This window comes from Myxocyprinus asiaticus, chromosome 14 (genome assembly GCF_019703515.2).
Source record: "Myxocyprinus asiaticus isolate MX2 ecotype Aquarium Trade chromosome 14, UBuf_Myxa_2, whole genome shotgun sequence".
In the NCBI taxonomy this organism is placed as follows: Eukaryota; Metazoa; Chordata; class Actinopteri; order Cypriniformes; family Catostomidae; genus Myxocyprinus; species Myxocyprinus asiaticus.
In genome coordinates, this window is record NC_059357.1 from 11,207,020 (window position 1) to 11,227,204 (window position 20,185).

Genomic DNA, 20,185 nt, shown 5'->3' on the forward strand with positions numbered 1-20,185 from the left:
ACAATTGAAAACAGGGCCTGTGCTTGGACCGTGTTAATTCAGACTATACGTACATTTGTTTAATGAAGTTGCAGCCATTAGGGGGGTTTGATAAATTACACTGGGCCATATCACGATTTCGATTCGTTTTTGATCAGCTCTGCCCTACATTTGAAATATATTTTAAGTATTCATGCAATACTACATATTGATTGTAAATTATTCCAAAGTACAGTAGCGGATCCTTGCGTAGGCGATATAGGCAGCCTAGGGCGGCATCACAGGGTACCTGAAAAGTCTTGAAAGGGGAAAGATCAGAATCTTCAAAGAATAATTCATTAAAATGATAACCAATAAAACCTGAAAAGTGCATCAAAAATATTCAGGCATATCTTCCTTTTCAAAAGCTGCCATATTGTGCATAGCAATTTCTTCAAGTGGTCTGTCTCCTACCGTCTCTTGTAGCTTTACCTGAAGTGCCAAGTGCTATGCTAGTTACAAAGCAGATTAGTAACCATGACCATTCTGTCTGGAGCCCCTGAACATTTATTTGTGTATTTAAGATTCAAGTTTAAACTCATATAAACATTTGATATGAGAGACAGACAGTAGAGGCTCCTCTTGACTCGGCAGCACTTTGCTACATTAATCAATGGATCTATATAATAGCTATTAGAATTAACCAATTAGAATCATCATTCATATAAGTGGTAGCCTGTAATGAATTAACAACATTAATATATATTTTTGAGGTGAAATAGGTTCAGATGCTGATGGAAACGTTTAACCAGTACAACAGAGAGAGACAAGGCATTTGAGTACAATATAATTCACTTTTAATTTGAGAAGCACAAACGTTGCCTGTCTGTCAGATTGGCCAATTATCCATACTTTTTTTTTTTTCCCCCTTTCCTTTTTGCTTCTGCATAAAGAAAGTGTTAAATATTTGTGTCTTCTCCCTAGACAATCAGGACAGCTACAGCCTGAACATCAAACACAGTAAAGAATCAAACAAGGTATGTACAAAATATACTTTTTTTTTTTTGTTTTGTTTTGTACAAACTATTACATGCTAAAGGATATTACCAGACTCACCCAACCCTCATTCACCACATTGGAAATTCAAAGTATGAAAATAACTCACACAATACAATTGGCTTTTGAAAGCTAGTCAAACCTTATGGTACACTGCCTGATACTGTACGAACACAGACCCCCACAGAGAGAGACATAAAACCATAATTAATGATATTAAGAATGAACAGGGCGGCGGGTTTCTCAGCAGGAAACGGGACAGTTGGGGATGGTCCCCTTTATGATTTGCCACACAGCCTTGAAATATGCAATTTTTTTATGCAATGAATTTTGTTATGCTCCAGTGAGATAAAAGGAATATAATAAGGATTTTCTGGTTTACATGACATCCTTTAAACAAGAACAAACGGCTACACGCTAGAATTGTGTGACGACAGAGATACAGAAAAGCTACTTTAAAAATTGTAAGGTGTCTGCTATAAGTACATTCTTATTAGTTAAAATAACAGGAAGGAGTTGCAAGCAATGACTCACAGAAACTGTTCTTTGTCATTACACAATGGAAAAACAGGACTGTGACTGACAGCAACTGATAAGGAGCCAAAGAATAAAACTTTGCCAAGTCCTTTCCTGTCTAAATGTCAAGCACTTAGCTAGCAGTATTACTTGTCAAGTTGGTTTGGCGATGGTTTTGTGTAATGCAGAATGCATTTTATCAACCAAGACACAGGGTGTTTAGACCTTACCAATCAATGGAAGAGCTCTTTTATAGGGGGTTGGAAAAAGCAAACAAAAAGAAAAAGGGCAAAGTGACAGATAACAGGGCAGACATAGAAACAGGTAACAGGGTTGACAAGGAAACGTGGGAGATTATATGGTTGGCACAGGAAAATGCAACAAGGTTGACATGGATACTGGTAACAGGGCTGACAGGGAAACAAGACATGTGGCAGCTAACTTTCAGTTTATGCTGGAGTGACCAATTTATACACAAGTGACTGCAGCAATATAATTAGCAACTTGATCATGCATAGTTCTTATAATACTTTAAGATTGACGTTTCTAACAGGACTTCAAGTGCTTCAAAAATCACGAGCACAAGCCCATATGAGGGACATTTTATTGGTAACAGAGTTTATTGGTACACAGTTGCAGTGAGTGCTATGGTTCAAGAGTCTCCCTTGTTAACGGTCTGCACACACACATATATATATATATATGTTCACTGATTGTAGGCTTACTGGCAATAGAGCGGTGCAAAAGACCATTTAAGTGCTCTAATCAAACTGTGGTGTTTAAAAGTGCTTATAAGAGGTTTCATTTAACAGCGGTGTTGAAAGCACCTGCTCTCTCTGTCACTCTCTCTGACAGAAATGGGGCACACACAGACCTCTGTATACAAGGAGGACACAAACTTTACAAGCAACCAACTAATGGGGGAAAAAAGAAACCAATGACTGGGAATTATACTATTCCCAGACATTCAATTTGTGGAATTTAGTTCAAAGTAATGAGGGAATGTATAGTGTTAAAAAAAAAAAGTGCTTTCACACAGAGCGAATAAAGACATCACCTTCTCCGTGCAAGTTATTTTTTAATAATCATTATTATTAGCTTCTTTTTTCTGTTTAATCACTCCATTATAAACTGCAAGGCTGAACACAAGTCATTTTAGGATATTGGAGAAATCTGGAAGGGTACCACACAATGCAAGCTGAGCCCCTCAGTACGATAGCATGCTAAGGCGAAAGTGCTCTTCTGCGATTTATGATGCAATTCTGAGCTTCTTATTTTGGTTTAGCCTTCAAGCTAATCGGTCTCTTTTTTCTAAACATTTTTATTTTCCAGTGACCCAAAAGAAAGAATGATAAAAAAAAAAGGTCTCTACATATATCTCCATACAATTCACTAAAAACCGTGAAAGAATTTACTGATGTTTGAATATCAAACAACAGGGACTTTCATTCATTTTGTTGGTTTTCTTCCTTCTATGTTGCTGCTGTTTCAGAAGTTTCTGAATACTGATGGGGGGGTGGGTGGATGGGCAGACCAGTCTAGGCTTTATTGGTGAGTTAGTCTGGGTGGGTTGGTATGTTTCTGCTTGCCGCTGTCATCGGCTAAAGGTGACGAAGGACCGGCGTCAGACTCGGACTTTGACGACCTGCAGCTGGAGATGCGCCGCATGGTCCGATAGGACCTGTCGCTAGCCGGGCTGGAATGGGTTTTGGACTCCTGCAGTGGGTCCGCATCCAGCGGAAAGGTCCGGCGTTCCCATGGCTGCACCGGCTGGGGAACCCATAGGGACAAAAAGATATACCATGAATATCAGGGCACAGCACCAGAGTATATCCACAAAAAAGGAAAGAAAAAAAAAAAAAGGTGGTGTGATTGTTATAATGGAGTTTTTTCTTTAACTACTGAGTTCTACTCTATCAACCTTTACACAACTGCAGAGGCGCAGCACAGATCTTGTGTACATCATTGCAAGCATACAACAAAAACATTTAGCTGTCCCTGGTGCATCAGCCAATATAAATTCTAAACAATTGCACAATGATACTTCTACATCAGGAGCCTACCATCTCCTCATAAGTATCTGGGGTGGAGCAGCGCGTGTCTTCGTTGGACAGCAGGCGGTGGGAATCTCTGGAGCCGGGTGTGTGCAGGCCGGACAGCATCAGCATCTCTGGGCTGACAGGGCTGGAGGGAGACGTTACTGAGTTGTATTCCTGCAGAAGGTGGAAATGTGCCGTATCCGGGGACGAGGGCTGCGGCGTTGAGGGGTTGGTGCCACCCAGTAATGGGGTTGTCCGGCCATCCACAGACTTGTATGATCTGACAAGAACAAGGACAGATTTATTTATACACTTAACTTTAATGAACAGTAACAGTTTAATGGTGAAGTGTGTAATCTCTGTTTTTGACTGTTCATGCGAGCACTTACATTGTTTAGCAATTTTCACCAAATAAAAAAAGAAAGAAAAAAAAAACGACTTCAATTTTGGTTTGTTTCTCATCAAAAACTTTTGTATGCCTTCAGAAATGTTACAATATGACGCACAAGCTGCATGGACTACTTTTATGACACATTTGGGTGCTTTTTTCGACTATCAACTGCCATTAAATTTAGAAGATAGGTCAGGATATTCATTATTTTTTTCCTTCTGTGTCGTGCATAAAGTCATATGGGTTTGGTACAACATGAGTGCAAGTAGTAATGTCAATTTTCATTTTTGGGTGAAGTATTCCTTTAACACAGAAAATGGACAGCAAATAAGTGTGTGTTGTGTTCCACACCTGCTGCCCCTTCTCTTTGCGATGGCACTGGCAGTCCAACTCCAGCGAGAACGCTCCTGCTCCTCACACGGAAGGTGAAGCTGAGAGAACGTGACATCAGAGAGATCCTCAACCTGAGAGAGAAAGAGATGGGGAGGCTTAACTAAACGTACACACTGAAAAAAGTACAGTTTTCCAATATAGGAACTCAAGGACTGTGGCGGTGTTTCAAAACTTAGTGAACTGCCAAATTAGACAGCAAAGGGTTCCCAAATATTTTGACCAATGGATTTCCATAATTTTTCCAGTAGTCACGATTTTTGGTCAAGGTTTTAACAATTATTTCATATAGAATGCACTCACAAAAACCAAATTTCAAGTTAATTATATATTAACTTGGCAAAACTAGAATTTTTTTTAATATTTACTATGAAAATTTCCATTACATTTTCAGGCCTGGAAATCTAAATTTTTGAATTGTCTGATATTACCTAGTTTTCCATGACCGTGGGAACACTGACAGCAGTTTTACGCATTAAAGGCTTATTCGAAAAAAACTGTGATGCAAAAAAAAAAAAAAAAGGCTACCTAGGTAAGCAAAGCAAATGCTCAAATTGAACGTTTGCATGTGCCTATGAAGACTAAAACAGATGTTTATGTAGGCAGCTGAAATGCTCGAATGTGCCTATGAAGCCAAAAATACTGACAACACAGGCAGCTCACTATATATTGTAACAATGACAGTAAATGGGTCACAAGCAATAATTACAGGCCGTACCTCAACTACATCATCCTCTTCCGAAATTGGTTTTGCAAAAACGTCCACTTCTCTCCAACTAAAATTACAAAAGGCAAACATTTTCAGCACATTTTCTCACAACATTTTTTAGATTTTTAAAGATTCATGTGGCAAATGAACCTTTGACTGCCCACAGTAATGTGGTAAAAATTAATAGTGAATTAGCGTCAATGACCTCGGGGTAAGGATCTCTTTATACTGTAGTTTCTCCACTCGGGTGGTGGCGGCCACTGACATGGGGATGACTATGTTATTGATGTCAAAGGGGCTCTCTCCTCTCCGACGACGAATAGTCTAAAGGAGTCACAAAGAGACATACTCAGTGAATTACACTCACATGTATACAAATATATACATGCGAGTTGTCAACATCTTACTGAAGCACTGCTGTTGAGGTGGAGGGGCGTGGAGCTCTCGGAGATCGACAGCTGTCTCATCAGCGGGCTGTGGGTGGGTGTATTCAGAGCGGACAGAGATGGACAGGGACTTCCCATCTCCATATATAACTTTGGAGCATCTAGACACAAACAGAGAAAGAAACAGCGGCAGTGTTAAAGGCAGTGTCATTTATTACTCATCCTCATGTTGCTGCAAACATATAGCTGAAGTCAGAAGTTTATATACACATTAGCCAAATACATTCAAACTCTTTTTTCACAATTCCTGACCCTTAATCATAGAAAACATTCCACATTATACTTGCGTACTATTGTTTATACAGATGAACGTGGTACCTTCAGGCATTTGAAAATTGCTCCCAAGGATGAAGCAGACTTGTGGAGGTCCACAATTTTTTTTTCTGAGGTCTTGGCTGATTTCTTTTGATTTTCCCATGATGTCGAGCAAAGAGACACCGAGTTTGACAGTGGTAAACTTCTAATTCAGTACACCTCCTATCAGAAGCTAATTGGCTAATTGTCTAAAGGCTTGACATCATTTTCTGGAATTTTTCAAGCTGCTTAAAGGCACAGTTAACTTAGTGTATGTAAACTTCTGACCCACTGGAAGTGTGATATAGTCAATTAAAGTGAAACAATCTGTCTGTAAACAATTGTTGGAAAAATGACTCGTGTCACGCACAAAGTAGAAGTCCTAAACGACTTGCCAAAACTATAGATTGCTAATATTAAATCTGTGGAGTGGTTAAAAAAAATTAGTTTTAATGACTTCAACCTAAGTGTATGTAAACTTCTGACTTAAACTGTCTGATTGCCTGTCTTCCATGAAAGCAAAACAAGATGTTTGGCAGAATATTGAGATGTAAGGCCTCAGTCAAAAAAATGAAACAAAAATGCAGAAAACGTGAATTGTGACTGATAGTGATGGGACATTTGACACCGAAGCTTTGAAGCTTGTGCCAAAAAACAAAACAAAAAACACCATATTTCACATTTAAGCACTGTATCGGAGCTTGATTCATGTCCGAAACTTCATTCGGCTGAGAATCACGTGGCTACTTCGGTATCTAGCTCAAAAGAAGTGCAAATACCGGTACAAGTTTGAACCACATAGGCACATTTCACTCCTCAAATGTTACACACACACACATATATATATATACACACACACACACACACACACACACACACAGCGCATCAGTAAAGTATTCACAGCGCTTCACTTTTTCCACATTTTGTTATGTTACAGCCTTATTCCAAAATGGATTAAATTCATTATTTTCCTCAAAAGTCTACAAACAATACCCCATAATGACAACAAGAAAAGTTTGTTTGAAATCTTTGCAAACAAAAAAATAAAAATAAATAAATAAAAAAAATCACATGTAAATAAGTATTCACAGCCTTTGCTCAAAACTTTGTTGAAGCACCTTTGGCACCAATTACAGCCTCAAGTCTTTTTGAGTATGATGCTACAAGCTTGGCACACCTATTTTTGGGCAGTTTCTCCCATTCTTCTTTGCAGGACCTCTCAAGCTCCATCAGGTTGGATGGGGAGCATCGGTGCACAGATCTCTCCAGAGATGTTCAATCGGGTTCAAGTCTGGGCTCTGGCTGGGCCACTCAAGGACATTCACAGAGTTGTCCCGGAGCCACTCCTTTGTTATCTTGGCTGTGTGCTTAGGGTCGTTGTCCTGTTGGAAGATGAACCTTTGCCCCAGTCTGAGGTCCAGAGCGTTCTGGAGCAGGTTTTCATCAAGGATGTCTCTGTACATTGCTGAATTCATCTTTCCCTCGATCCTGACTAGTCTCCCAGTTCCTGCCGCTGAAAAACATCCCCACAGCATGATGCTGCCACCACCATGCTTCTCCGTAGGGATGGTATTGGCCAGGTGATGAGCGGTGCCTGGTTTCCTCCAGGCATGACGCTTGCCATTCAGGCCAAAGAGTTCAATCTTTGTTTCTCATGGTCTGGGAGTCCTTCAGGTGCCTTTTGGCAAACTCCAGGTAGGCTGTCATGTGCCTTTTACTGAGGAGTGGCTTCTGTCTGGCCACTCTACCATACAGGCCTGATTGGTGGAGTGCTGCAGAGATGGTTGTTCTTCTGGAAGGTTCTCCTCTCTCCACAGAGCTGGAGCTCTGTCAGAGTGACCATCGGGTTCTTGGTCACCTCCCTGACTAAGGCTCTTCTCCCCCGATCGCTCAGTTTGGCCATGCGGCCAGCTCTAGGAAGAGTCCTGGTGGTTCCAAACTTCTTCCATTTATGGATGGAGGCCACTGTGCTCATTGGGACCTTCAATGCTGCAGAAATTTTTCTGTACACTTCCCCAGATCTGTGCCGATACAATCCTGTCTCGGAGGTCTACAGACAATTCCTTGGACTTCATGGCTTGGTTTGTGCTCTGACATGCACTGTTAACTGTGGGACCTTATATAGACAGGTGTGTGCCTTTCCAAATCATGTTCAATCAACTGAATTTACCACAGGTGGACTCCAATCAAGTTGTAGAAACATCTCAAGGATGATCAGTGGAAACAGGATGCACCTGAGCTCAATTTTGTGTGTCATGGCAAAGGCTGTGAATACTTATGTACATGTGATTTTTTCATTTCTTATTTTTAATACATTTGCAAAGATTTCAAACATACATACATACACACACACACACACACACGTATGTGTGTGTGTGTATATATATATATTTTCCGATCTACACGTTAATAACATTTACTTTCATACATCGTTTTCATTTTTTACTTCTAAACTCGTATGAAGCCCTTGAGGCTTGAGCCTTCACTTAATTATTTATGAACATTTAAGTGAACAAAACACAAAAATGACAATAGTGTTGATGATAAATTCTATTGCTTCAAAACACTGTCAGCCAGTGGCTTTTTAGGTGCGCCTTATTTTTTTGACCACCAGATGGCAGTACATTGAACCATGTACAGAAGCTTTCAGGAATAAACCCAATTTCAATACATTTGTGATAAAAGCCCCATTGCTTCAGAAAGCTTTATTTTCCCCATCACTAGTGACTGAGGCTAACATTCTGTCAAACATTTCCTTTTGTCTTCCAAAAAAAAGCCAAAGTCATGCCAGCTTGGAACAACATGAGGGTGAGTAAATAATGCCAACTTATTTTAGGAATAAAGGCAAATAAGATAGTGACAAATTAAGGAAAGGGAATGAGAGGTAAAGAACATACTCTCGGTGCGATCCAGAGAGGGTTCGCGAGGTCTCTTGCGGCTGTGGCTCCTGTCATAAAAACTGCTCTGACGGAAATGCTGGCGTGAGTTGAGTTTACTGGCACTCATTGGGACGTCTAACTGCGGCCTGGACACCTTCTCTGAGCGCATCTTATGATGAGAAAAACCTGAGAGAGGAAGCAAACAGGATGAGGAATTAAGAGGAAAATAAATACTGAAAGAGAACAAAGAGAGATGATTCTATTCTTTTACTTAATTTTTTGTATCATTTTATTTTAGTTTTTTCAACCATTTGCAACAAAGAATCCTCAATTACGTATTGAATTTCATATCTTTAACTACACATGACTTAAATCATACAGCACAATTCAACTTTAAAAGCACTACATCTGAGTTCAATCATTTATAAACAGGATATGAAAGAAAGAAATGGAGCCACTGCAGTGTCTGGCTGCCAAGGAGCAGCAAATGACAGCCAGACACCCACAGGTCACTTTAACTGCACATACGGACTGTCACATTTACAGCTAAATTTAGACTCTCCTTAAAGTGTGACAATTCACCTCTAAATATAAGTAACAAACTTTTAGAGTTCGAGAAAGCTCTAGATATTTAAGATGTGTATGTCAGAGCTGTGGCCTAGCTGTTAGTCTTGGCAGACATGCACGTTTAAATCTGGTTCGAGTATCGATTTCCTGTTTCTAATGTCAATAAAAGTGATAAAATGGCACTCTACTTTAGCAAATTACAGCTTTCCACAGCTTAGCCTTCTGTTTAAACAGCGTGGATATCCGTTCAGGGTTCGTACAGCTTTTTAAGAGTGAAATTCAAGCACTCTCATGTACATCATGCCGGGGGTTCCCTGGCCTGAGGCAAAGGTGGGAGGAGTGTAACGAGGAGGAGGGCGGAGCCAGGCTGTGACTACGCACACCCGGCCCTCAATTGGGCTAATCAGCTGAGGAGAGGGATAAATGCGGCAGAACGCGGCAGTTCGGGAGAGAGAGAGCCACATGCAGCTGCCACGTGTGCGTTTATGTTATGTGTCTTTTTGTTTAAGTTCTTATTAAATATTATTTTAACTGTTCAGCCGGTTCCCGCCGCCTCCTTTCCCAAACTTAACCGTGTTACACCCCCCACACCAGTATAAGATGTGACTGCAAATATCAGACTGATTTAAAAGAATATTATGTTATCATGAATATTAGGAGTGATTTCAGCTGTTCTTACAATGTGGTGAAATGCCACCTTCTCTTCTGTGCCCCAGTGTCACATTATTACAAAGAAAGTTTTGAATTACATGAAAATAAAGTGATGTCGTAGCACTTTGCGTTCTCAATGCACATTATAAGAAAAACGCACTGTGCAATAACAGCAAACCAAACTCAGAGTCAGAACACTCCTGAGACAGAGTTTGGGCTATTCGCGAGCCACTGAGATGGTTGAAAACAGTGCCAGTGTTCGGACCGCGTTAATCCAGACATTAAGTACATTTATTTAATAAAATTGCAGCCTTTTTTGATCTAAAAAATAATTTTAGATCTTTTATAACGGTCAACAAACTAAGGAAAAAATCAAGCATTTTCAAGGAACATTTTCAAAATTCAAGCATATTTCAAACCTAACTGGGAAAATCAAGCATTTTCACAACTTTCAAGACTCTGTGCGAAACCCTGCGTAATATTCTCACACTTACGGACTGTGGAGAGGAGAGAGTTGGCGAGCTTGTGTTTGCCTTTGGAGGAAGGGTCAGAGATACGGCTTCCCATACACAGCTTGTGCTTGAGCGCAATCTTCTTGATGGGTTTGATCTTCTCCAGAGGACGATTCTGCCAGTGTCCCTTGAGCACACGCTGCATATGGAGATTCGTCATCACATCTGAGAGAGGCAGAGACAAAGCGAGCTGACTTCATTACATGGACTATGTAAAATAAATACGCTTTTCCTTAGGAAAACTCATTAATTCTTTGGCTATTGCACTAATGTGGACAGTGACAGATCTAATGAGCTGCAAGCATCATTGTGACTCATCGTCACAGGCATCAGGCATGAGTATAATCTATAGTGTGCATAGTCTTCTCCAGCAGGTGGCATTAGAGCCGCACTGAAGATCCTCTTACTTTTTCCCTCTCTACTTTAGTTTCAACCATGTTGTCACCTGCCTCTTCTATGCCCATCATTCACTTGCACAATGGACACTAGATTAGTAGGGGACAACAGGCTCATATTAATGGAGGAAAATACAGTCTCTCTAACTGTTAGTCTGTCTGATTATACTAGCAGCTATTGGCACACTCACCCAGAGTCAGATTGCACTGCTCTTTAAAATGGTTATCACAGCAAAGGTCAGGCAGACGAATGCTTGATCAGCAAGTCTGAACAGCACTGGTAAAGAGTGCTGATCCAGACACAGCTGCTTGAATTCAATGTTACTGGATTCTTACAGACATGTAAAGCAAAAACTGTTCCAAGATCAGCAGCACTAATGACCTACTCCAAACCGAGAACAGTTGGCAGGTTATTTTAAGAGGTGCAATAACCAGATCTGGAATAATTAACACACTCTAGCTGTTTTGCAGGAAAAAGATCTCCATCTAAACTCCTGATCTGATCTGCAAACAGGCAAATGGTGGGAAAGACACAGCAACGATAGCTCGAGCTGTGCTAGTCATGTGAAATGACACCTATGGTTTTGTTGAGATCTGTGTATATGTGGCGTGTTATTCCAGAAACATTACGCAAACACTTATGCTAGGCAAATGCAGTGCTTTGGTGGTAACAAATCTGTGTTCTCAAGGGGCCGATGGGGTTACCTTAAAATATCTGTGCCTTTAAACTTGATGTGCTCAAGTAGCTTGTTATAAACAAACTTTAACTTGTGAAAGAAGATTTTCTTCAAACCGTTTCTTAGCCATGACTCAAAAGACAAAACTGACTGGAGAAGATGGTTGACGGCAACGGCCACAATAGCAGCCCTTGCGGCAATGTGAAGAAAGCAACACATACTTGCATTGTGAATTGGTCTGACACATTTTGCAATGCAACAATATATGAAATCAAGCTTAAGCAGCTAGAAACATTTGTATTCATGTACTTGTGTAGTTTGTATGGGTTTTAGAGAGAAACAATAAAAATAGGTGGGGAATGTGTCCTCACCATCTGTAAAGGAGAGAATGGGGTGAATGCTAGGGTCGAATTGTGCCAGTCTGTCCAACAGGGGGAGCTGATACTGGGTGTCTGCAGGAGGGAGAGCACGACCACTGCACATCACACACTGAGCATTCAGCTCACAGCCACAGCGAGGAGCCACTAACCGCTGAGCCTGAGAGAGAACAAATATGTTAGAAAATAATCAGATGAGTTTAGATGACAACCCTCGTTTTGCGGAAAGTCCTGCAAATATGTTGGGCCTAGTTCATAGAACAAATGGGTAAATAGTTCCTAAAACAATTCTCATGTACAATGATGCATTCAATTTACATTTATGCATTTGGAAGACTGCTTTATATTACCAGTGCATATATTCCCTAGGAACTGAACCCACCCTTCACACTGCTAGCCCCATGCTCTACCAGCTGAGCTTGAGAAACATTTCAATAGTCATGTTTTCACTACTGGGCCAAAATAGGATGTGCCAGGGCCAGTTTTATTCCCACTGTCACTTCCGGGGTTTCATCGTGCCTACTCTGGGCTTCCTCAGGGCCAAAGGCCAATGGCCAATGGCCATCGAATACCTTTGGGCCAAACAATGCCAGCAGGGGATTGAGGCAGGGTCAATGTCAATGTCAAAGGCAGAATTTCACAGAGTCAGGTCAGAGGGTCAGCACTAACACCGCTGAACTTGCCAGGTAGTGCAACCAGCGCACAACAGTACAAGTTCAGGAAAATGTTTACAATTTTTGTACTTGCGGGCACAGTACAAATCCATTAAAATGCACAATGGACAAAGCGGTGTCTAAAAGGAAGAACTTTCCATGGTTGGAGATCAGAGACCACTCGGGAAACTGTGGCAGTTACAGTTGATGAGTTTTCAATGCCAAATTATCTTGCTAGCTAGCTTATGTTTACATATGATTTAAACTCAATATTTTAGATAAATAGATAACATGATACCTCAAGCTTGGGCTTCCGTCTTGCTTGTAAAATGGGCGGGTGTGTGACACTGGCACCAAGGCGGTGTATTAAGGGTGGGTTTTAGGGAAAATCTACCGGCCTATTGTCCCAATGGTGGGAATGCAGATCGATTTTGGTCTCGTGGCTCAAAGTCCGAGGCTATTGGCCCCGGCTGGCCAGTTGATAGTCCTGGCTCGCACTGGCCCAATAATGGAAAAGCGGCTAATGACTATTTACATAAGAAAGAGTTTATAAACTATTTACACAAAAATTTGTTCTGCTTGCCGGCAGCAACCCTACCACTAACTGTACCACAAACCCTAATAATGGTAGTAAAACATTTTCCGAACAAGGTGTACCGTCTGAACATGATCACAATAAACAAAACACTTACTGAACAAATGTATGAGAGAAAAATCACTGTACTAGATATATAAAACGTGACTTAAATATTTCTCTTTGTGGTCAAAACTGAGAAATCAAACAGAACAGCAAGGACAGTCATTAAAGGTGGAGTAAGCGATTCCTGAGAAAGACTGTTGATATTTGAACTCAACAGCCAAACAAACACACCACTCCCTTCAGTGCTCCTTCAGAAGCTCCACCCCCCAAATTCATGCATGCACAACAGTGTTGTGTGGATTGGTCCGATCCACTTTGTTTATTTTCCATTTACAGAGCCAGGGCTGTGTACAAACACCGGATTTTGTTTTCAGCGTGCGCACAGAACGGACAGCTGGCGGACCGTGAAGAGATATTCGCGGAATTTGACAAAAAGTGTATTATATTAAAATGACTTACTCCACCTTTAAATGTGCCTTTTATTCCTCCTAAAATATTTACTCTTAAGTGTCTCCCACTGTGATCTTTCTTTTGTTATGTGACAGTGATCAATTTTCCCCTTTGTTTCTGTTCACTGACACGCATCCATTATTGAGTTAATCTTTCCTTTCCAACGGATGCTCTCACAAATCTCTGCAGCAGATGACCACGTTCTGATCCTGAGCTGCATGCGGCCAGTTTTGCATGTGGCAAGTTCTCTAGCGCTCATGTCATTAACTCAGAGCACAGCAACAGAGAGAAAGGAGAGGAAGACAGAAAAGGTTGCTATTGGCAACCGTGCACGGTTTTTCCAAGCCTATTCAAACAAGGGAGCTTCACATTAGCACAGGACTTTTTGTACAGGGGCCTTCATCTATCTATGCAATCGCACCGAAAACACCTGGAATTACAGAACTGATCCAGTTTCGTAGTCGTGACAACACGCTATTTTTTCAGCTTACATTTAAAGTGTCTTTTGACCTACTTAAAACATTTCAGAAGAGGTCAAATTGTGATCTAATATACCTTAGGTCTTCAAAATAACATTTATTTAAATTGCAGATAGAGAAATATTGTTTTCATATCAACAGTTTTCCATATCTGCACTTAGTTTTAAATGTAGACAACATGAAATCAAAGTTGCCCGATTGACTTTAATGTTAACTTTTGTTCCAAAATGTTTTTCATGATCTTTCATCAAAATGTAAAAACATTATCTGAAATTACTTGCGTTGACATAAATACTGCACAATCCAGAAAATACTGTATCATACTAACCAATATCATAATAGCCTTTTACAAGACTTTAAATATAAGTCTTCAAGTGGCCCATGAGTTGCACATTCAATTGACAAACACCTCATTCCTAATTTTCGTTCACTGCACAGCTGTCCAGGTCCACCTGAAATTATTTACAAATATCTTGAATCAACTGCAATTAATATTATTTGCTAGATTTAAATACATTTTAATGTTATCTCAAAGCCAGCTCATTAGGTTCCTGGTCTTTGTCTACTAATTTAAAGCATCTTTTGTATACACAGTTTATATTATACTATAAATGATCTAAAAAAAAAAAAAAATACAATTTTTTTTTTGTTTTTTTTAAACAATCCATCCAAATTCACTTTTTAACCTATGGAATTCCTTTAAAAATAAATTAGGAAACAAAGAAATAAAGCTAATCTGATAGGAGTATTTTCAGTGGTGGATTTTTTTTAAAAGCCATCAAGCTTCTGCCTGTAGCCTAAATGGAGCAGCATTTATGCAATGTGTTATAGCTTTAGCAATGGATTGTGAGTCAGTTAACAGGTAGATTATTACTGGCAGTTTGCTCGAATCTGCCTGTTAGTACATTAATGACATAGGCAACACTTCACATAACATTTAAAGAGCACTGTCACTGAATAAAATCCAAGTGCTGTTATTTGTAATGTAGCTGAGCATGACTTAGTTTACGCTTATTTTTTTTAGCACATGCCTGAGTGTTCTGGCTCACAGTAGGTCTGTGTTATGGTAGGAATCGAGTTGAAAAAGTTATTCACAGAGCAAACAGAGCTGTACAGACAGTTCTGAGACTGCAGCTGTGCTGTGAATGCAAGAAAATGCAAGTGCATTTGTAAAAATTATGATCCACCATTTATATGACTACAGCAGACAAGCAGCTCTTGTTCAATTATTCAAGATATTTCAAGCTGTTTGTTTCCAGGTAGTCCAACAAAAGCAAACTTTGAAATTGGAGGGAATGGTAAAACCAATACTGAAAAGCTCAGATCTCATGTCTTTGTTGGAACGGGTAATGGCAACCGACAGAACATTGACTTGGCAACCTCCAGTAATTTAATCGCTGTTAGACTGAATGCAGCTATATCATTCAAATGGATTAACAATACAATAAATGCAGTAGTGTCAGTCCTGGATCTATCAAGGTTTAGGAGCAGAAATCTGATCTCTGTAACACCACAGTTTTTGGGTCGCCTCTAATTTGCAACCTTTGCAAGAAGCCCTTTGGGACTTTAAGGAGCTCACCGTATCATCAGAGAAACATATCTGCAGGTAACACTGACAGGGCTTGTTTCTTCTGCCTCACAAACCCTTTTAAACAGTTTTCATAGCGCATTCACACTAACATGCACCAGATTTGAAATGACACAATGCATCTCTAAGAACTTCCATATACCAAATCTAAAGTATCTTACAGCAATGACTTGTCACACTCGAATTCTGAGAATTTTATTTTGTTTTTTGTTCGGATGATGAGCAACTTATTCTGGTATCGAAATCTCAGATAAAAAAAAAAAAATTAAAAACAATCAGCACTGAACTCAGAGTGAGGATACTGTAAATGTATATTTCTTGTTATGTTTTTGTATCAGACTTTGAGTGAACAGGCCTTCACACTGGGAGTTGGAACACTCACCTTACGATTGAGGCTGGTGAGCGAACCGGGCCGGAGGACACGTCTCTTCCTGCAGGACAGGAGTGGACGAGTACGGGCTGCCACACACGTGCTGTCATGCACAGGGGAAGTCAGAGAGCCCAGCTCCTGCTTCTGCTGAGATTCAAAGCGAAGCTGTTCAGCTGGGTCCAAGCTATCAGGTGAACCAGGCCGCAGGCTAGACGAGGAGTGGGAATAAGAATGAATTATGATGACAGTAAAACGACAAACTGCATTTATCTGTCAGGAACATTTTCTTAGTGCTATGTTTTGTGATGTTTGGGCACCGAGCTCACTTGTGTGATTTGATGTACAGTGCTGTAAAAAAAAGTAAAAAATAAAATAAAAATAGTATTCGTCCCATCCTGATTTCTTCTATTTTTGAGTATATTTCATACTAAATTGTTTTAGATCTTCTAATGTATATAAGCAAAAAAGTTATCCAATACCTATATCACCCATGTGAAAAAGCAATTGCCCACTAAGCTATACTTAATATGCCCACTAAGCTATACTTAATAGCTGGTAGTGCCACCTTGCAGCAACAACTGCAACCAAATGCTTCCAATAACTGGAGATCAGTCTTTTACATCGCTGTGGAGGAATTCTGGACCACTCTTCATTGCAGAACTTCTTTAGTTCTGCCACACTGGAGGGTTTTCGAGCATGAACTGCCCTTTTAAGGTCCTGCCACAGCAACTCAATGGGGTTCAAGTAAGGACTTTGACTAGGCAACCCCAGATCTTTTTTTTTTTTTTTTTTTTCCATTCAGTGGTGGACTTACTCCTCTGCTTTGGATCAATGTCTTGCTGCATAACCCAGTTGAGTTTGAGCTTCAACTTACAGACTGATGACCGGACATTCTCCTTCAGGATTTTCTGATAGAGAGCAGAATTCATGTTTCCCTCAATTATGGCAAGTCGCCCTGGCCCTGAAGCAGCAAAGCATCCCCACAACATCACCATGCTTGACCGTAGGTATGATGTTCTTTTTGTGGAATTCTTTGTTTGGTTTACACCAGATGTAACGGGACCCTTGTCTTCCAAACTCATCAGTCCATAGAACATTCTCCCAAAAGGTTTGAGGATCAAGATGTGTTTCTGGCAAAATCCAGACGAGCTTTGATGTTCTTCTGGGTTAGCAGTGATATGTAGAATAAAGCCTTTTTCCCTTAAAGACTGATATGATTTGAGTCTTCATTTCATGTTAGTTGATCTCAGTTACTTCATCTCATTTTAACCACATTCAGGGTTCCCACTCTTTTCAAGGCACAATTTTCCAGGACATTTTATGTGCCCAACAGGTGTAAAAATGTAAGCAAAAACACAAGAGAGGTTGTGATGTATATTGTGGTTGTATTTTTCTGAATTCTGTATTCAATTAAATGTTATTTATCAAAATGGTGACTAATCAAATTTTAAAGTAATTTTTTCAACATTGCATTATTTTCGTCAGATGAAGTGCTTTTACACAATCTAAAACAACGAGATATTTTTGTCAAATAAAGGGCTGCACAACAAAATATCACAGATGTGAGATGTTGCTTTAAAACATTATTATTACTATTATTAAACATTTAAATCAAGCTTTTATTTTGCCGTTTCTACGTGTAGAAGCTTCATCCATTCGGTTTGAAGCACGCAGCACATGCAGATTATATATTTATTCATTAAATCGCAGCCTTTTGGGGTTTAATAATCACAAAAGGAAATATCACAATTTAAAATTTAATTTTGCATTCAAAAATAAATTTTTGTCTTAAATGCATCAAATTCCGTCACGTTCTGTGTTTTACAGCTAATGCCATTTTTTCTGACTGGATACCATGATTCTGTCCATTTTTTCCACATCACAGAAATCATACAGCCCTAAATGTGGCAACTACGGTATAAGCTGACTCTGATCATTAAATGATTGAAAATTAATTCATGTAAAGGCCAAATCAACAAGCCACCTCGGGGTGTGAATTCATTTTCAAAAAAAATCAGAGCGTCATCATTATCTTAAGTTTACAACAAAATGTTTATGTAGTTAACACTACAGCAAAGCTGGAACGAAGAAAAATAATATTTTGCATTATATAAATATTTACTTCAAGTTTTCCATCAGAGCACAGCAGAGATGAAATCGTCATGACATCAGCAACGCAAATACAAATCTGTGTATTTTAAGCCTATTTCGAGTCCTAATTGTTACCAAGATTTGGTACATGTAACAAAAACCTTGTCGGCGATATAGTCAAACGGTTTCATTATGCTAAAATATTTTCCAGGACAAATAATTATTTTCAAGAACATTTAGGTATTGTTCTCATTTTCCATGTCTTTTCCATGACTGGAAAACTGCACTGCAAAATTCCAGGTTTTCCAGGACGCGTGGGAATCCTGATATTTTTCAAAAATACTTTTCTACTAGAACTATTTCTTTCTGCTTAAAAGTTTAGCAATTAGCCAATAAATAAATATCACTGAGTGTACCTTTAAATTACATATTAAATTATACTGAATAATATTAATCTCTACAAAATTTCTAATTCAGTTTTAGCTTCTCATGGCAAGGACTATTTTTAGAGACAGAGGAATAGGGCTAGGCGATATATAGAATATTCAGGATATAATCGTGATGATTGTTGACTGTTTACAATTAAGCACTACAATGAATACTGCGATAATTCTAACCTTTTATTCTCGATGTAGTCACATGTCAATATTAAACCGCGAAAGGCTGTGACTTCATGACATGAACACATGGACTGCGCACGCTTCTGAGGGAATGAAAGATACGCTGCTCTGTTTATACAATCACAATACCAAGGAGCTCAGAGGATACTCTCTTTATTGCAGTCTCAGAGCGATTTGCGTGCACTGTGAAAGCAAAGTGCTGCAGGTTCACGCCATCATGCAATTCCAAACATGTGTAACTGCTTCAAGTTATTATACACATTTAAAAACACGACAGTGTCAAAGGAAGAAAATGACAGCTTCTCACCAAATTTGTAATGAGAAATGCTGTAAATTGTCAAATACAAACTGACACTGCAGTCCACTTTCAGTGTTGAGCCAAAGTAAAAGTTCCAGGTGAAAAAAATGAGAACCACATTACTATTGTATAAATCAAATAGAATCCTCAAAATAATAGTAATAATTGTCTAGTAAATTATAATGATAAACATAACTGGGTCCCACAATAATAATTCAGTATTGTATAATATTCAAACGAGTTCCAAAAAATAAGTGAGGGAAGTTCATTCACACATTTTTTTTAGTAAAAATATATGTAGGTAAATAATGTTTTTTATAGGCTACCATGTATCACTTTATATGGCTGCATATAAATGAAAACTGTAAAATATAATTCTTCCTTGTGTTCATTAAAAGTCAAAAATGTAAAGTATGCCTTAATTATTTTTAACTAGATTTTTACTTCATGCATTAAACATTTTGAATCTATCCAACTACAATGGCTGTTCAGTTTATATAATTGTTCCTCTATAAACAAAATGGAAAATGGCTTTTAAGCCAGAGCAAATACATAATTATAGAGATATATATTGATAATCAATTGGCTGAAAAAAAAATAAAAAATAAATCAATATAATTTTTGTAGCCATATTGCCCAGCCCTACAGTTTAATGTTCTTCATACCTGTTGATGACCCCATTGACCTGTCTGACAGGTGCACAGCTTTTCCTCAAGCCTGTTTCTGTGGCGATGCCATGCGACGATACAGACCCTTCCACCCCAACAGTATCATGATCCTTAAAAAAAAATAAAAAAATAAAAATGCTGTTGGAAAGGACACCCTACCAATTTTCCCCCGGAGTTGGTCTGGCCCAGAGAGTTGAATGGTCTAACTGAATTTCTTTACTACACTAAATGGATAAAAAGTTCAGCACTTTGCATGAGACAAGACAAAGAGATCAAGTGTTTGGAGCCCTTCTCTCTTAATAATCCCAGCATTCTCTTGAGTTTTGTGTGTGTGTGGGCCTGTATCATATTGAGCTCTAACTAATATGAACATTTTATCGGTTTGTGTGAGAACTGAACACACTAACAGGTCACTTCTTGGAGTGATTGATATATACAGTGGCGCCAAAAAGAATTTGGACAGTTAAGCTA

The 20,185-nt window shown here is 39.2% G+C and overlaps 1 protein-coding gene across 2 annotated transcripts in view; it reads right to left on the bottom strand.

Annotated features, from left to right (window-relative positions):
- Positions 1-798: 798 nt before the first annotated feature.
- LOC127451579 (KAT8 regulatory NSL complex subunit 1-like) overlaps positions 799-20,185 on the bottom strand; it is an 88,547-nt gene continuing 69,160 nt past the window's right edge. For both annotated transcript variants that reach the window (XM_051716357.1, XM_051716356.1), the window contains 11 exons: positions 19,712-19,824; positions 16,050-16,245; positions 11,852-12,017; positions 10,391-10,573; positions 8,697-8,864; positions 5,467-5,606; positions 5,265-5,383; positions 5,069-5,126; positions 4,312-4,424; positions 3,594-3,849; positions 799-3,300 (listed from right to left, as the gene is read on the bottom strand). In XM_051716357.1, the coding sequence (XP_051572317.1) occupies positions 3,076-3,300; positions 3,594-3,849; positions 4,312-4,424; positions 5,069-5,126; positions 5,265-5,383; positions 5,467-5,606; positions 8,697-8,864; positions 10,391-10,573; positions 11,852-12,017; positions 16,050-16,245; positions 19,712-19,824 (1,737 nt within the window). In that variant the 3' untranslated portion in view covers positions 799-3,075. The remainder of the gene's footprint in view (positions 3,301-3,593; positions 3,850-4,311; positions 4,425-5,068; positions 5,127-5,264; positions 5,384-5,466; positions 5,607-8,696; positions 8,865-10,390; positions 10,574-11,851; positions 12,018-16,049; positions 16,246-19,711; positions 19,825-20,185) is intronic.